Source organism: Ipomoea nil, unplaced genomic scaffold (assembly GCF_001879475.1).
Source record: "Ipomoea nil cultivar Tokyo-kokei standard unplaced genomic scaffold, Asagao_1.1 scaffold0600, whole genome shotgun sequence".
NCBI lineage: Eukaryota > Viridiplantae > Streptophyta > Magnoliopsida > Solanales > Convolvulaceae > Ipomoea > Ipomoea nil.
In genome coordinates this window covers 261800-280466 of record NW_017617028.1, presented here as the reverse complement: position 1 = coordinate 280466, position 18667 = coordinate 261800, and the positions used below count along the sequence as shown (strand labels likewise).

At 34.1% G+C, this 18667-nt stretch overlaps 2 protein-coding genes and 1 non-coding gene across 4 annotated transcripts; 2 read left to right on the top strand and 1 right to left on the bottom strand.

Moving 5' to 3' along the window:
• Positions 1-372: 372 nt before the first annotated feature.
• On the bottom strand, positions 373-444 carry TRNAK-UUU. Its single transcript has one exon. It is a non-coding gene; the product is annotated as a tRNA-Lys (tRNA).
• Positions 445-4499: 4055 nt separating this feature from the next.
• On the top strand, positions 4500-13499 carry LOC109174303 (defensin D2-like). 2 transcript variants are annotated; one of them, XM_019323541.1, is made up of 2 exons: positions 4500-4617; positions 13203-13499. In XM_019323541.1, exons 1-2 carry the CDS (start codon positions 4554-4556, stop codon positions 13379-13381), a joined length of 243 nt encoding a protein of 80 aa, XP_019179086.1. In that variant the 5' UTR covers positions 4500-4553; the 3' UTR covers positions 13382-13499. The 2 variants fall into 2 exon arrangements, with proteins under 2 accessions (XP_019179086.1, XP_019179087.1); XM_019323542.1 differs by lacking the exon at positions 4500-4617 and adding an exon at positions 12484-12602.
• A 4103-nt stretch (positions 13500-17602) lies between these two features.
• Positions 17603-18240, top strand: LOC109174304 (defensin D2-like). Its single transcript, XM_019323544.1, has 2 exons — positions 17603-17722; positions 17854-18240. Exons 1-2 carry the CDS (start codon positions 17659-17661, stop codon positions 18030-18032), a joined length of 243 nt encoding a protein of 80 aa, XP_019179089.1. The 5' UTR covers positions 17603-17658; the 3' UTR covers positions 18033-18240.
• Positions 18241-18667: the final 427 nt, after the last annotated feature.

Here is an 18667-nt window from a genome sequence, read left to right as displayed (position 1 = left end):
GCTAGGACCGGGTATTGTAGACTACCATCGATGAAGCCGAGAAGACCATGACCTTCAAGAAACGGTAGCATCTGTGTCCGCCAAAAGAGATAATTATGGGAGGTCAGCTTTAAAGAAACAAAGTGATGAGCCAATGAGAGGCAGAGGGCGAATATATAGGTACTAGATATAATCCTAGTCACTGGCTTACTAGAGCAAGAATGGCAGTGGGTTTTTTTACGATTGATTGCATTTCTCGGTGCAAGCGGATAGGTTCATGGTCCGACGGTGTACATCGCCGGGGGCGTAGTAACTAGCAAGAACCCTAGAGGATCATTTTGTAATTGTGTTAGGATCTACTGGCCCAAATTATGATTATTGTTGAATTTATTTTGCCATCTGTGGGGATTGAACCCACGACCACGTGGTTAAAAGCCACGCGCTCTACCACTGAGCTAAGATGGCTTGCTTAGTTAGTTATGAGAATGACTAGTAGATCGATTACGATATTTATGTATGCATAACCCTAACTCAAGTTTAAAAACTAACTACTCATGAAATGAATGATAGAATATGAATTGAAATCCAAGTGTAGAATCTTCAATACAAGCTTCAAAATATGTAAATAACCCCAAATCTAGTCTAACCTATGTTGGAAAAAATAGCTTAAAATGGCATGTTAAGTGGCTATTTTGTGGTACAATTATCAGTGGGGTCCACTTCCGATTTGGGTCGAGTCAAAGTGGATTCGGGTTCTTCGTAGTGATACTAAGAGATTGATATATTGTACGCTCAAAACAGATAATGAGTGAATGAGATATTGATTTTCAAAGTAGACCCATTTGAGTTGGAAAATGAAGGGAAAAAGTGAGTTTTTGTCCTACATTGGTTTGGAAAAAGGATTTGCCCCCCTTTTCATACAAGAGCTCTTTTGGAGCTTGTAGAATTGTATAGCATATATGCTCTCTCGCGCGGGGGAAGGTGGGGGTATGCAAATCAAATTCCAACTAATTCTAATTTTGCATTCTGAATTCAATTCTTAGGTAGTGGCCTGCTGTTATAGCTGGAAAGCCAGCTTTAATGTTAGTTTTAATTGCCGTAATAAAAGCTATTAAATCCTTCATCCCTATATAACAAGGAGTTGGGCAGTAGCAGATTTACACACAACAAGAAAGTATCTTTTACAGCTTCAAAGCTCTCTGCTTCTACTCTTTCTTAGCCATACTGTGTTCGCAATCTTGCTCTAGTTCGCCGGATTCCTTGTTTGGGTGCTCAAACATTGAATCATGGCAAGTTTTATCCTGGGAAGCCTAGGCCACAACGCTCCTAGCACTTTTGGGAGGTGGCAAATAAGGTTTTAAGGAAAGAGTGATCGCTTGACTCTTGTTAAAAACCCTACACCAAACACTAGTCAAATTCTCCATCTATCCTTCCCTTCTTCCCACAGAAAATAATAATCTTATTTTATTAGATTATTATTTGTTTTTCACCAACGGATATCCAACAACCTACCCTAGATTGATGACAGAAAAATGGGAGAAAACAAGTTCATCCACATAGGGTTTGAGCTGGGGACCAAAGTCAAAGAGAAATGAGAGAGATATGCAATATATATTCGGGAAAAGGCGCGTCACGAGGTAACGAGCCTCATGACACCAAAAAATAGTGGCTACTAGAACTCGACGTCATGCAGCTTGTTACTGAGTGGTGGTGTGTGTGCGACAACAGGAGACAACTACTGGAAATGCATGTCACGATCCTTGTCGTGGACGTGATGGGGTGTGTGACACCCTAACTAGCCATAATTGTCATCGTCAAAGTTGTAGCCCTTTGAGTATTCTTTCTAATGACACAAGAATCATCACTTCATTTGGACAGTCCTATGCCGAGATATGGTCCAAAATGCCGAACAATGGTCAATCTGTGCAAGAATTTTAACTTTTTGCTCTTTTGTTCCACTTTTGGCTTGGTTTTCCCAAGTGATAGATTAAGACCATTGAAGACACCACTCTTTTACTCCATTGAAAGTGTTTTAGTCATCTCCTTAGCTTCTCCTTGGCTCGCATTGACTCCAAATACCCTAAAAAAATGCATGAAAATACTTCTTTATGCTAAGTGATGAGAGATACTGTACCAAAATGCACAAACAAAGAAAATATGATCTCTTTTGACATGATATCTACATTTTGGAGCTTGAAATGAGAATTAAATATGAGGTAAAGTGCAAGTAAAATATGAACAATAAAACACTTATCAATTCAAGTACACATCTAATACTTGGTAAGATTGTGAGTATATATATGATTTAATGTATAGTCCCCAATTTTAATGTAACTATATTATTAACATTATATTGTAATTTTATCCGTTTTGAAATTACTTTTATCGATTAGTATACCTAAACTAGTTAGAATGAGGCATCATTGGCAAAGATTTAATTTTAATTTCACATCGTACAAATTATGAGTGTAGAGTATGCCGGTTTGGAAGTCGCAAACACCCACAGCCGCGGTCGCTGGTGAGCCACCGGCAGTCGGAGCTAGGGTTCCGACCATAGCCTGTTGAATTGAACCCAAACCGGTAAAACCTGCAGCCACAGACGAGCCATGGCCATTGTCGACGGCCGCTGTTAGTCCGCTGCCTCTGTACGCTGGGAAGACGCCGGCTGCGCACCAACGTCCGAGAGATTCACCGACGGCTGATTATTGATCAAACCATTTCGATGGATCTCGGTGAAGAGGCGACCCCAGTCATGTTATCCGTTCCACGATCGCCTTCATGGATTGCCGGAAGAGAGATCCATGACGAACTCTCAATTGTTGATTTTTTGATTGACTGAGGACGATGCCAATGAATTGTGAGGCCTCTGGACGCCACAAATAATAATAATAATAATAATAATAATAATAATAATAATAATAATAATAATAATAATAATAATAATATTATTATTATTATTATTATTATTATTATTATTATTATTATTATTATGTATAAGGGTATTTATGTTTTTTTAAACATATATTCCGTTTCTATTCCTTTGCCCAACCAAACACTTGCATAACATTCCTAAAGTCTATTCATTTACCGAACCAAACAATAGAATACATTTTCTATTTTATTCCTTACCTACTCCATTCCCTACGGAATAGTATTCTTATTCCCAAAAAATTCATTCCGCGAACCAAACATGCTGTAAGTGCAATGCACTTTTGCATTTTTGCAAGTACAATCTTTAATACTAAATATGCAAAATGTTAATATTAAATGTGCAAACATAAAAAAGTCTAAAAAATTTTACTTTTGAAGTTTGCATAATAAAGTTGTTGATAATTACGAAAATATCAATTTTTTGTTTTAAATATAATCTAGTGCATTCAATTTTTTTAGATGTAAGGTTAAGATTGGTTCTTAGTTTTCTCTTAATGACTTTATACATACATACATATATATATATATATATGTGTGTGGGGGGGGTATATTTTGCGTGTAGATTACACGGGTTCCTCTTGTACTGAATAACACCCAAAATCAAAATATGTGATGGGAGTTTTAGAGTACTTTATCATTTTCAGATAGAGATAGCTACAGGACAGACAGATATTTGTCCTGGGTTACCTTGCACTTATCTTATATATACCACTTATTTCAAAAAAAGTTGGTCTCGACTCTCGAGTTGAGAAAATGCCGAATCAAAGGCCATCTACAACGCTACAATTGCTAGCAAGATGGCGTTGATTTTTTGAAAAAGCTTTTGTAAGTTTTTTTTTTTTTTTTTTTTTTTTTTTTAAATAAAATAAAATAAAATTTAGCACTACCGCCATCATCACACTACCAGTCCACCACCATCATCATAATGTTAATAATATAAATTTAAAACAAACTATTATACAATTCTTGTAATATTTATTTTACTTCAACTTTATATTTTTTTATTTTTTATTTGATTTAAATGAATAATTTATTTTTAAATTTTTTTTAATGAAATCAAAATAATATTTATTTTACTTCAATGTATCTATTTATGAAAATATACCAGGTTAATTGATTTGAGATGAAAAATATATTCAAAATCATGCAAGGAATTTCAAATAATTGTATAATACGAATTATTTTATTTCAATTTCCGTAAAATAATTTGACAAAATGTGAAACGTTTTATTATATTTTAATATTGTAAATAATATGTATTTTGATAAAAGCAATTAATTGTAATAAAATAATTTTTTTTAGTGAATATGAAAGTAAGACTACTTTTCAAAGTTATTTTTGAAAGGTTCAATGGGCAAACCCGAGGGGTTTACTAACCTTAAAGTTTTGGTAAATGAGTAAACCAAACATGTGTCTTTAACACTCTTACTTTATACGAAGTTGTTATAGGCGATTATCCATAACTATAATTAGCTAAATATATATTATTAGTTTTGGTAAAATTTAAACCCGCACACTACAATTGCTCGAAAGTACGTAGTTAACTTTACTGGTATAGAAGTTTGGCGGAGATAAAGGCTTTCCTCTTACTATATAAACTACCAGGCCAATACATCTATCTTCATCATCCTCTGCAGCAAAACATGGCTTCATCTCTCCGTTCATTTGCAGCTGCCCTTCTCTTTGTCATGCTGTTCATGGCCACTGGTTTGCCTCCTCCTTCCTTTCTTCTTAAGTGAACTGTACTTAATTGTTATGATTAAACGCTTACAACCTACGCCTAAGGCTATAGTCAGTAGCGAAGGCGCAATTTTATTTTCTTATACTGACACACATTTTCGTTTTCTACACATTGGGTGTTGGATTTGACCCTTTAAACCCTTATCAGCCTTCATCCAACAATCCCAGCCACTGAGTGCTAGGCTTGGCCTTATACCAGTCTCCGCCCAACAATTCCAACCACCGAATACTAGGCTTGGCCTAATACTAGCCTCCGCTCGACGGGACCCAAAACTCCGATTTTTGTTGTTTTATAAATACAATCCTTATACTATGGACTAGGGTTCCCGTGCACTGTGGACCGTGGCGTATGTTTATTTGAGTTTTCGTGTCTTGTGTTATAAATTATGTACCTTAGGACTATAAATTTTGTATCTGATTTAAGATTTATAATGCTATGTGGATCCTGGTCCATGATATAAATATGTATATGAATGAATGCATGTTGTGATTGTGTGTAGAGCTGGGGAGAAACACAATATTGGTGGCAGAGGCAGGGAAGTGCGAGGTGCCGAGCGGCAAGTTCAAGGGGTTATGTGGTCGGAGCAAAACCTGCAGATCGATTTGCCGGACGGAGGGGTTCCCCGACGGCCAGTGCAGAGGGATTAGGTTCCGCTGCATGTGCATTAAGAATTGCTAATTCATCGATCTAAGCTACCGATAAATGTTACAAATCCAACGACCCATGGAGCCTTGGCTTCTCTCTGATCTTCTTGTTAAATTTTAAGCGCCGTTGAAAGTTGGTTTTAATGGTTATATGAAAATTTATGAAAGCTAACGGTATCGTATTCAAAGAATGGCTTTAAGGGTACTTAAATAATGAGAGGTTAAACACGTGTTTGTACAGTGTTTGGAAGCTAACTAATAGATAATTAAGTATTGCATGATCAAATAGTCTATAAAGTTAACAAGTGAAATACAAGATAATAGATGAAAGAGATATTTGAAGTTTGAACTAATAAACAACTTTGCATAGAATACCTTGTGTGGTAAGTTTAAGTTATGCAATTTTAAATGTCCAACTTGGGGAAATGGTGTAAATGTCAATGTCACTCTCGTGATCAGATCAATTGGAGTATCAACTAATCCTAAGTCTCATTCTCATGGCAACTTGGCTAGATGAGGCAATTCAACAAACACTTTGTGTGCTCATTTCCTTCAAACTTCCTTTCTTAAAGAAGAGTAAGAAATTATTCTTACTCATTCACACTTAAACCAAATGTCAAGGCCGGATTCGATCATTGGCTTTGGGAATGGAGCAACCTTAAATCTTCAAGCCAGTTGTCCCACCCAAAAGAGATGCCTACAATCCAGCTAGGAGGTTAATCAATGTATCCGAAGGTGGAAACCCTGGGTATACCCAAAACAAAAAAACAAAACAAAAAAAAAACAAAAAAAAATAAAAAGAAATCTGAAAGATATAGGTATGGTGTAACCCTATTCTCATAGATGAATCACCAATTCCAAATATCTTTTGCATAATTTGGCATTAATTTATACACCAATTTAAGCATTGTTCCACCTCCAAAAATAAGCCTAAATAAGCACAAATATAAGACTATTTCATGGTGTATCAACCGTAAACCGCGGTCACATTAATATAATGGTAAACAAGTTTAAGAAAACTATGTTGTCGACTGGCCTAACTTCTAACAATATAGAAAAATTGTGCACTGGTAGTTTCGTATTATCAATCGCCACTCAAAGTGTAACAAGTATATATATAACATTATTTTAAAGAAAAAATGTCGATCAAAATAAGTTGGGATTGGGAACAAGCCACTGCGATAGGGCTAAAGGGCAATCTTAATTGTCCTACGGGCTCACTAGTGTATTTTCCGACTTTATTAGTGTGTTTTGTTAGATATAAATATAGTCTAATCTTGTAATAGCGGAAGTGGAAGTCATGTTGATTTCTAGCCATAGTTGATATTCTGTTGTGTTCCATACTTGACTCATGTTTCTAGATGGTGTATTGGTATGTACTGAGTAGTATGATTACCATAACTTTAGGTGCTATATATTGAATGTCATGTATCCCATCAATATATAGGATTTATATAGGCATAATGGTGGAATATAGACTGGTAGGATATATCTCGACCGACATGGCTCGGTTTCTCTTGTTCTTTGTGCAGGTTTGACAGGTCGGATATTCTTATAGAAGACGGTCGGACCCGACTGGTGGACTTCCCGACCGCTCGACTTCGCCACCCGGTTAGCTATCCTTGTTAAAGATCTCGAGAAGAGGCACATGGCAATGCTACACGTTGACGGAGAGGGTTCGCGGGATGGTGACGTGTGGATGCTACGTGGGTTACATGCCGCCCGGCCGGAGCTGTGTCTTCGACCTAGCGGCTATAAGTACCCACGGCGGCTATAGTGTGGGGGACTTTTGGAACGATCGATAGATTATCTACAGAGCTGCCCGACCACAGTCAGTCGCCCCTCGAGATAATCACTTAGATTGTATTAGGTCCTTCATGATCAATAAAAGACTTTATTTGCTTTGACTTGATCGTATTTAGTACCTTGACCGCTTACCACGTGGAATTTGTACTATCACAGACTAAACCTAGATGTCCAGTCCAACCAAACTGCTTAATGGGCATAGTCCACTTGCACCACATAATTAAGACTCATATTATATAATATATTATACGAAAAAAATCTTACATTATACCACTTGGTGCAAGTACTAGCACAACTCTCATAAAAAAAAAAAAAAAACAAAGTACATGAATCATAGTCATATGTCATCTGAAAAAATTTCAATTTTGGTCACATGACTATAAGGGTTTTGTTAATTTCAGCACCTGACTTTCAAAAGTATCAATTTAGTACCTTGACTATGTAATTTTTATCAATTTTGGTCACTCCGGCCAAATTGCTGGCCAAATTTGGCCGGAAAACCTTAATCTAACATTTAGTTTATAATATGATCAAAAGACCATTTTGCCCCTCAGATTATAGATTACGTGTTGGATTAAATTTTTCTGGCCAAATTTGACCGTCAATTTGGCCGGAATGACCAAAATTGACAAAAATTACATAGTCAAGGTACTAAATTGACACTTTTAAAAGTCAGGTGCTAAAATTAACAAAGCTCCTATAGTCATGTGACCAAAATTGAAATTATCTCTATGTCATCTATTTGAAAGAGTAATATCTTCTATGCATCACATGCATTTTAATTCTCCAACTTAGGCCCTTTATGAACAAACCAAATGTTTATTCTTGGTATCTTAAGAATGTTTCTCAAAATAATATATATATATATATATATATATATATATATATATATATATATATATATATATATATATATATATATATATATATATGCGCAATTGAAAAGAGAAAATCATCCAAATTGTATAAAATAGTACACTGTATGATCTCTAAGATCCTTAAAATCATGCTTTAAGTAGAGATCTCCTAATGTTAGCATAATGATAACTATACTCAATGACCAATGATTTAACTTAAACACTACCTCTATCGGTTAAGAGCTCAGAGTTGACACATCTGCCACTCCCACTCATCAAAATAGTTAAAAGATAGTTTAGTCACAAAAGCATTCCAACAACTTAGAGAATAAACAAAAATTTTAAGTCTATTATTTTGGAATTTTTAAACATATACCATAACTTCCAAAATAATCTCAAGATCCACCTCAAAATGAACTGAACAGTATAAGTCTTACTTTTATGTTTCGCAAAATTGTTTTGAGTCTTAATAACTCAGGATCAATTTTGAAAAAACTAAAGACTCTAGATCTATTAATTGCTAAAGAATTTATTAAATAACAGTGGACCACAAGTTAAATTTTTTTGTTCTAATAAACTCCTTAATATTGTTACAAAATTTTCATAAATATGTTGCACAACCAAATGTTCAATAATTTGAAATTATGAATTTATATGAACAAATACAAGATTATATTAATACTTGTGGAATCTTTTGGACTTATTGTTTGACATACAATCCAATTTGGGATGTATGAAGACAATAATTAAATATCCATAATCTTTAGTGAAGCATCTTAATGATCTTTTTCCAAATGAACACTCCTATATTGATTAAGATATTTTTCAGCGAAATTAATGATATATATGAACTTAATAATATACACAGTCATAATTGATTTGACCAACTAAATAATGAAGATATAATTCCCCACCATTAGTTGTGCATACTAAATAATCACTTTTTTTTATGTTTCAATTATAGTCCAAACTAAAGGAATAACTAATGAGGACATGCATAACTCCCCACCATAGTTTGAACGTACTAAAAAAAAAAATAACAACAAAATACACCTTTTAAAACCAAGTTGAAATTTTGGCTCAAAAGATACAATTTATTTTTGGAATCCAAAAGAGGTATACAATTTATTTTTGGAATCCAAAAGAGGTATATCATATCAGTAATTTACTATAGTTAGTGCAACGAACTAAGCATGCTAAATTTTGGAAAGTGACTAAATACATGTTTTGTCCATGCAAATCATGAAACTTTGAATTATAATTGAACTAAATTTATAAATTCTAAGAAATTGTGATAAAATTATTATCAAATGAGTTGAGGGATTTATTGACATAAAACTTGCCTGTGGACTAAAGTTTTAATTCTATTAAATCCAATTAAGAAACCCTTATGATAATACTTTATCTCAATTATCAAATAGTCAGAAGAACCTAGTTACATAAAACTTGTCTGTGGGCTAAAGTTTTAATTCAACTAGTATTTTCACTTGTGCATTGTACGGAATGGATTTGTTATAATATTTTAAGAATATTTGGATCGATATACAATTGTATAAATTATAACATTGAATATTATGTAGTGCAATTGAAGAATTGAGTTGGATTGATTATGTTTGCTAATGTTATCATTGCTTGAATTCGAGCAAATAATTGCCTAATTAATAGCTAACGTGTAGATATACACATCCGGTACTGAAACTTTAGAGATTTTATATATCAGTGTTTAGGATTTGTATTAATTGAGCTAATTAATTAACTTGTTGTCTAGCAACGTAGTTATAGAAATCATTTGTACGAAAGATATATAGCAATTTTGTCATCTTTGTATAAAAGAAAAACATAATATCACTGGTTTGAATTACACATTATTGAAAACCTCTTTGTAGACAACATTAGTAGTAGTAATAGAATTTTGTTCATCCTCGTTTAGAGCTAAAACCTTCAGGCTATCAAGATGGGTGACTTGGGAAAAAGACACGTACAATTGATCGTGATTAAAAACCAATTTTTTTTACCAATAACCCAACATGAGTTAGTGTTTGGCTATGACTTTTGTTGATAGTTATATATGGAATATGTGAGCATCAACGGGAATTGTTTACGCTGCAACTTGAAGGGCAATATCGTATCAGAAGAGGTGAGAGACATTCGGGGGATAAGAACTTTGGTTCCTTGATGTGTCCCATTAATTATTCTTGCTTCGACAATGTGATCTGCCAATCTTGTGACGATGATGCGCGTACCGTTGCAAAGACCAAGAGAATGGTCTATGTTCCGCAATAACATAACATGTGCACCAATATTTAATGTCAATGAATGATTAGGAAGTCGAAACAATCTCAAACTATTTAAAAATTTAGGAGTGTGTACTTCTGATAGATTTTCATCATTTGATTCTACCTTACACAAAGAGTCACAAATTAAATATGTTCGACATTCTGCAGTGTTCATGTCACACATGTACTGATTAGTTTGAACAACGACATCTAAAGTCGGTGAGAAGATCGCTCACCCTTCTTGGTGCGACTCATCAAGCATGCCATATCTTGCGCTTGGGAAGGTTCTTTCCACTATAGTTGCTACGGGATCGGGTCCACACTTCAACAAAAACTGTGCCACAATATCGATCTCAAACAAATCGTCGTTTACAACTCCTGTAATCTCATCTCCGATGTCTGCAATCCATTTTGAAAACTAGTCAACCGTTTGTCTATCTTCATCTGAAGCTAAGGTCCGTAGTCTCAAGTTATTTGTGAGCCTCAATACCTTGCAATTTGTCCAGAGGTATGAAGAATTAATAGTTGCTCCGATAACTATTGGTCTCGTTGCTTTCGGAATAACTAGAAGAAACTGACTAAAATCCAGCTTCTCAACCTTCACAGCTCACATTGCTTGTTAGGCTCCAAATTTCCAATTGGACTTTTAGGCACCTGTCCATCTAGAAAGTCGTGAAAGATAGGAAAAGTAAAATAACTAAATAAAGTTACACAGAGAGAAACACAATATAAGTGACAAATAAGTAACCTCTTCAAACAGATCATTATCTTCTTTGTCATAAATATGCACGGGAAAAACTACACCATTGAATTCTCTTACAGTTGTGTTAGAATAGAACTGCAACATATACCTGTGAGTGGTTGTTTCGTATCTATACAAATTAGTAACCACAAAATTTTTTTTAATACCGTAAACTCGCCCATTTTTAAATTTCTTCATCCACTTTTGAACATAAATTTTAGGAATATGTGCATGAAGAAAAGTTCATTGAAATTGAAGTGTAAAAAAAAATAGAGCAACCATATGCATAAAAAAACTTTTTGAATTAAAAAATATTCAGACGATAGGATAAATACAATACCTCTTCATCATTGAATACGCACTCTATGATTGTTTCAACGCCTCTTCTCTCTGTAATCTCATAGGTAAGCACCACTCTAACCTTGATTGCATTCCTTCTGGTTCTAGGAGAAATTTCACGTCCAACAATATCGATAGATGTTGAAGCCATTCGCATTTAATTGTATAATACGAATAATTTTATTTCAAATTCTGTAAAATAATTTGACAAAATGTGAAATGTTTTATTACTTTTTAATATTGTAAATTAATTTGTATTTTGATAAAAGCAATTAATTTTAAAAAGGAATTTTTTATTGATAAAATAAAATAATTTTTATTTGTTAATATGATAGTAAGATTACTTTTCAAAGTTTTTTTGAAAGGTTAGTTCTCAAAGGGTAAACCCGAGGGGTTCAATTCACGTATTTTCTAACCTTAAAAGTTTTGGTAAATGAGTAAACCAAACATGGCAATTTATATCCTCCACAACAGCGCGCGTTGCATTGTGCGCCCAAATGCAAAACGACGTCGTTTCATTTTTTTTTTTCATTTTGAAATTTCTCGTCCCAGTGTTTGGCAGTTAATTTTTCTTTAAAAAAACAACCCATGTTCAAAAATGTACATAATGTTATACTAGAATACACATAATTGTATACATGAATGTACATAATTATATAACAAAATATACATACTCTTTTTTAAAAGATAATACACATAATCTAACATAATACATAATAAACATAAACTTTTAACATAATACACATCAACTCTTAACATAATACACAAAAATTTCCTAATTCGGATGTACATAATTGTATAAAAAGAATGTACATAATTGTATAAAAAATGTATATAATTGTATAAAAAATGTACATAATTATATGAACAAATATACATAATCACAGCAACTTCCTACCGCGCCTGCCAAAACGACGTCGTTTTGGGAGGCGCGCGGCGCACAGTGCTACGCACACCGTGGTGTAGGGTATAACGATTGACCAACCATGTATCTTTAACACTATTATTTTATCTGAAGTTGTTATAGGGGATTATCCATAACTATAATGAGCTAAGTCTATATTATTATTTTTGGTAAAATTTAAACCCGCACATTGCAATTGCTCGAAAGTACGTAGTTAACTTTACTGGTATAGTAGAAGTTAGGCGGAGCCTAAAGGCGGCTTTCCTCTTATTATATAAACTACCAATACATCTATCTTCTTTATCCTCTGCAGCATAACATGGCTTCATCTCTTCGTTCATTTGCAGCTGCCCTTCTCTTTGTGATGCTGTTCATGACCACTGGTTTGCCTCCTCCTCCTCCTTCTTCTTCCTTTCTTCTTAACAGAACTGTACTTAATTGTTAGGATTAAACGCTTACCACTTATGCCTAAAGCTATAGTCAGTAGAGAATGCACAATATTATTTCCTTATATTGTCACACATTTTCAACACACTCGGTGCTGAATTTAGCCCTTTAAACCTTTACAGGCCTCTGCCCAACAATTCCCAGCCACCGGGTGCTAGGTTTGGCCTTATACCAACCTCCGCCCAATAGTACTGACCCAAAACTCCCATTTTTGTTGTTTTATAAATACAACCCTTATACCACGGATTAGGGTTTACGGTGCACTGTGGACCTTGGAGCATGTTTATGTGAATTTATGATCATGTTTGGTAACATAGTTAGCTTATCAGCTAATTTTGACTTATTTGATCACTATTAGCTATTTGATCAACTTGGTTAAATAATCAATATGAGTGTTTGATTAATTAGCATTTTGTAACAGCTTATTGCTCCAAAATGCTAAAATTCAAAAAGCTGTTCAAAACACATTTTCGATCAGTTTTTTGAGAAACTCATTTTGCATATGAATGAATGTAGTATGTGGTAATTGTGTGCAGAGCTGGGAAGAAACACAATATTGGTGGCGGAGGCGAGGAAATGCGAAACGCCGAGCTCCAAATACAAGGGGATATGTGGTCGGGACGGCAACTGCGCATCGGTTTGCAGGACGGAGGGGTTCCCCCACGGCGATTGCAAAGGGATTAGGCGCAGCTGCATCTGCTCTAAGCCTTGCTAATTCATCCATCTAAGCTACCTATATACTGGCAGCTGGTATGTAGTGTAGTGTGTATGGCTAAATAATAAATAATGTTACAAATCCAACGAATTGAACCATGGAGTCTTAGCTTCTATGATCTCGGATTGTTAAATTTTAAGCGTCGTAAACCGCGGTCACATTAATATAATGGTAAAAGGTTTAAGAAAACTATGTCGTCTACTGGCCTAACTTTCAAGTTCTAACTCTATGTAAAAGTAAGATTTAGTGGAAAAATCTTACTTCATGTGACAAATGAAAATCAAATAAATATCAACACATAAAACACACAATCTACGTAGAAAATCTTAAATCGGAAAAAAATTATGGACCACCAACAATAAAGTTTCCATTATAACAAATTTCAGTTACAAAGTATAGTTGATAATTTGGGTAACTCTAAGCCAAAGACATTATTTCACATTCACAGGCTAAAAGAAATAATACCTCCTACTCAAAATATTAAAATACCACGAACAAAATAAAAATGAATACAAATAGTACAAAAATATCTAAAAGATGCATGGAATAAATATAAGTTGACTTTCAAAATATTTAATGAATATAAGTTGACTATCAAAAATTCAACAAACTTGCGGCAAAACTGTACCAAGGATGAAGAAGAGAGAAAATGGATAGTTTTTCTCTCTACTCTGCCGAATGAGAATGAAGAAGAAAATGGTTTTCACTCCTTTCTTTTGCTTTCTCCCGAAATGGGAAAAAATGAAGATAAGAAAGGAAATTGGTTTTTTCTCTTTTCACATACTGCCAAAGGAGTATGAAAATAAAGAAATATTTTCCCTTCTTTTCTGCCGAACAATCTACTGTTTTAACTATCAACCACTTCTTATAATTGGAATGACATTTAATGAAGAGTTAATACCTCCAATGGTCCTCCGAGTATTAACAATTTACCAGCTGTGGTCATTCAACTTTTAAATGACCTCCAATGGTCCTTCATGTTTTAACAAATAATACCCGTGGTCTTAATTTTTTTAAAAAAACCCGAGTTTAAAATGACTACGAGACATCCTAAAAGGATCACTGAAGATTATTTTTTAAAACATGGAGTATCATTGGAGGTCATTTAAAAGTCGGATGACCACAACTAGTAAATCGCTAATACTCGGAGGACCAGGTATTAACTCTTTAATGAATGTTAGAAACTTCCTCAAGAGGATAACAAAAGTTAACATTATATTATAGAGGTTCAGAGATTACAAGAAATTGCAGGCTCAACAAAGCAAATATATATTATAGTGGATACAAACAAGCTTAATCTAAATTGATCTATTTATCACATAGGGAGAAACCCAACCCAATAAAGACTACTTTTCAAAGTTATTTTTGAAAGATTAGCACTCAAACGGCAAACCTGAGGGTATCATCGGCCTGTACATTCAAGTTTTGGTGTGTGAGTAAATTAAAGATATGTCTTGAAGTGCTTATACGAATTATTTATAACTAGGAAAACGTTTAAATTGACCATTGAACTGAATATAAAAATACAATAAGGTAATTGAACTAAAAAAATATGTAATTAGATCTTTCAAGTAGTCAAATTTGTTTAATTATACTAAATAGCAGGTTAATGCCTTCCTCAACATGCTACCCCTGCCATATTTCGCGTACGTGCATATTAAATTAAACATATTTTTAATTATATTTTTAAATTAAATGCTATTACTTTTAGGAAAAAATGTAATTTTAGTCCCTTAATTGTTCATTGCTAACGATTTTAGTCCCTAATTTTTTTACCATGGCAACATACACTCCTAGTTCTTCAAAAAGTTGCATTTTAACCCCTAAAAGTACACCAAAGTTATTAAACACTATTAAAATTGTACTTTGTATATGGATATTTTAAAATTTTATTATCTTTGTTCTTTATAACATTGTCAGTTTTTGTATTTCATATGTGAAATAGAGATTTGATAACACTCTTCCCTAAAATTTTCCTTTTCGATTGTGGCACATCGTCCCTACTTTTCTTACATGACCTTGTTAAAATCATGTTTTTTTTTTTACAAATAAAATATTGACACTAAACAATATTATAATTAAAGAAGAAACATAAAAAAAAGTACTAAAATACTCGTGTACTAAGTAAAGTTTTAATATAGTTTAATAATTTTTGTTGCTCCAGTTGTTAAATATACTGCAACTTTTTTGAGTAGTTAGGGATGTATATATGAAACGGTAAAATGTTAGGGACTAAAACTACTAGTAAGGAACAATTGATGTACTAAAATTGTATTTTTCCCTTACTTTTATTATTAGCCTCCCCAAATCCCCAAATTACAAGGATATTTTTTTCCAAAATCTCCAATCGCCCAAATCCCTCATTCAGTCTGCAATGACAAACCTACGAACTTGTAAACCTGTGAACTTGTGAGTGAAACTCCAAACTTGCAAACCATTTGATGTCTGCAATGCAACATTCGAACCTATGAACTTGCGAGCAAACCTGTGAACCGTTTGAGCGAATAGCGAGCAATGAGTGAAATAATGTTTAATTTATAACATAATTTGAACAAGTTCGTTGCTTATATTCTGTTTTATGTATTCTAGTTCGCAGGTTCTGGAGGTTTTGAGGAAAACATGTACGTAATTTGAGAATTTGGGAAGACTAATAATAATAGTAATAATGTTTAATTTAAAAATATAATTTTAAAGATATGTTTAATTTAATATATACATATGTGCTACGTGGAATGATAACCAGTTGAGGAAGGGATCAACCTTCTATTTGGTATAATTGAAAAAATTTAGCTACTTAAGAGATTTAATTACACATTCTTTTAGTTCAACGATCTAATTGTATTTTTGTATTCAGTTTGATGACTAATTTAAACACGGCAAATTATGCCCTGGACCCGTGTCCACAATGAACTGTGGACACGGGCCCAAAACGACGTCGTTTTTAAAAAAAAAAACGCGTCATTTAGTTAAAAAAAAAAAAATCGCGCGCGTTTTGTCGTTAACGGCGTTATTTTTTTTTGAATTATGAATGTACAGCTATGCCGTTATGAATGTACAGTTATGCAATTATGAAATTATGAACGCAGAGCTCTAACATTATGAACTTACAATTATGAACATATATAGTGATAAAATTATGACCATGGAGCTTTAAAATTGTGAATATAGAGCTTCGAAGATTATGAATGTACAGTTATGGAGTTATGAATGTACAGTTATGGAGTTATGAATCTACAATTATGAGATTATGAATCTACATTATGGAATTATGAATGTACATTTATTGATCGAATTATGAACAAAGAGCTCTAACATTATGAACTTACAATTATGAACATAGAGCTCTAAAATTATGAACATAGAGCTCTAAAATTGTGAACATAGAGCTTCGAAAATTATGAATTTACAATTATGGAGTTATGAATGTACAGTTATGGAGTTATGAATGTACAGTTATAGAGTTATGAACGTACAGTTATGGAGTTATGAATGTACAGTTATTAACATATAGTAACAAAATTATGAACATATACACCTATAACGAAGCTGTCTGAAATTAAAAAAAAAAAAAAAAAAAAAAAAAAAAAAAAAAAAAAAAAGAAGAAGAAGATAACAGTGCCTAACGGCACTGTTACCCGTGTCCAGCAAGCATGCTGGACACGGGTCCAACGCATAACGATTGTTTAAACATTCTTCCCCACAACTATAAGTCTATAACGAGTTAAATCTATATTATTTTTGGTAAAATTTAAAATGGCATAGTGCAATTGTCCGAAAGTAATTAACCTTACCATGGACCAGGGCCCATCTTGCAATTATGAACAACGTCGTTTTTATAAGTTGTGTGGGTAGTTGACGTGACGGACACCGTTCCGTCCGTCCAATCCCGTTAAAGTTTTTTTTTTTTTTTTTTTTTTTTTTTTTTTTTAACATTTGTGTTTATGTGTATTCTATTAAGAGTTTATGTGTATTATGTATTATGTTAAATTATGTGTATTATATAAAGAGTTTATGTGTATTCTACTATACAATTATGTACATCCGAAACAGAAATTTTTTTTAAAAAAAAAAATTAAACGACAAAAGCAGAAAACGACGTTGTTTTGACCATAGCGCACAATGCATTGTGTACCTTGCCTGGTACACAATGCATTGTGCGCCGTCGTGCACAATATAACTTGCCCACATAATAATTTGCCCGGAGGTAAACGTGGGCTTTCCTCTTAAAGCTATATATCCGAAAAACACTCCTCCATCTTCTTCATCCTTTGCAAAACATGGCTTCTTCTCTCCGTTCATTTGCAGATGCCCTTCTCTTTGTGATACTGTTCATGGCCACTGGTTTGCCTCCTCCTCCTTCTTCTTCTTCCTTTCTTCTTAACAGAGCTGTACTGACCCAAAACTCCCGTTTTTTGTTGTTTATTTATAAATATGCATATGAATGAATGTGTGTGGTAATTGTGTGCGTGCAGAGGTGGGAAGAAACACAATAATGGTGACGGAGGCGAGGAATTGCGAGTCGCCGAGCGGGCAATTCAAGGGGCCATGTACTAGTGACAAAAACTGCGCAACGGTTTGCTTGTCGGAGGGGTTCCCCCACGGCGACTGCAAAGGGGTTTTGCGCAAATGCGTCTGCATTAAGCCTTGCTAATTCGATCATCTATCTACCTATATAGCTAGGCAGATGCTGTGTGTGTATGGCTAAATAAATGTTACAAATCCAACCATGCAATGGATCAGTCTTGTCTTTGCTCTTTGGCAAAGCCAGAATCCAAATTCAGTTGGGTCAATATACTAAATTCCATATATAAAAATATGAATGTAATAAGTTATATTTATATATAAATGTTTTAGTTTTACAATTGTGCACCATGGATTTTTATATTTTGAAAATATTGCTTTATCAACACTTCAATTAAAATGTTGGGTAGGGCTGATAAAGAAGTCATGTCTAGTATCTGGTGGTTGGGGATTGTTGGGCAGAGGCGGTAAAATTAAAGCCCCTAAGGGACAAGTTCGTCAGCACCTAGTCTGTCTGGAACAATGTGACGATGGTCTATAAATAAGGAATTAAGTTGCGCCTTCGCTACTAGCTATAGCTTTTGGCGTGAGTGGTAAGCGCTTGATCCTAACAAGTGGTATCAGGTCACGGATTCGATTAACCCAGCAATAACAATTAAATTGGTTGGTGCTGGGAAGGGGGAATTGTTGGGCAGGGCCCGGTGAAGATAAGGGACCATGTCTAGTACCCGGTGGCTGGGGGATTGTTGGGCGGAGGCCGGTAAA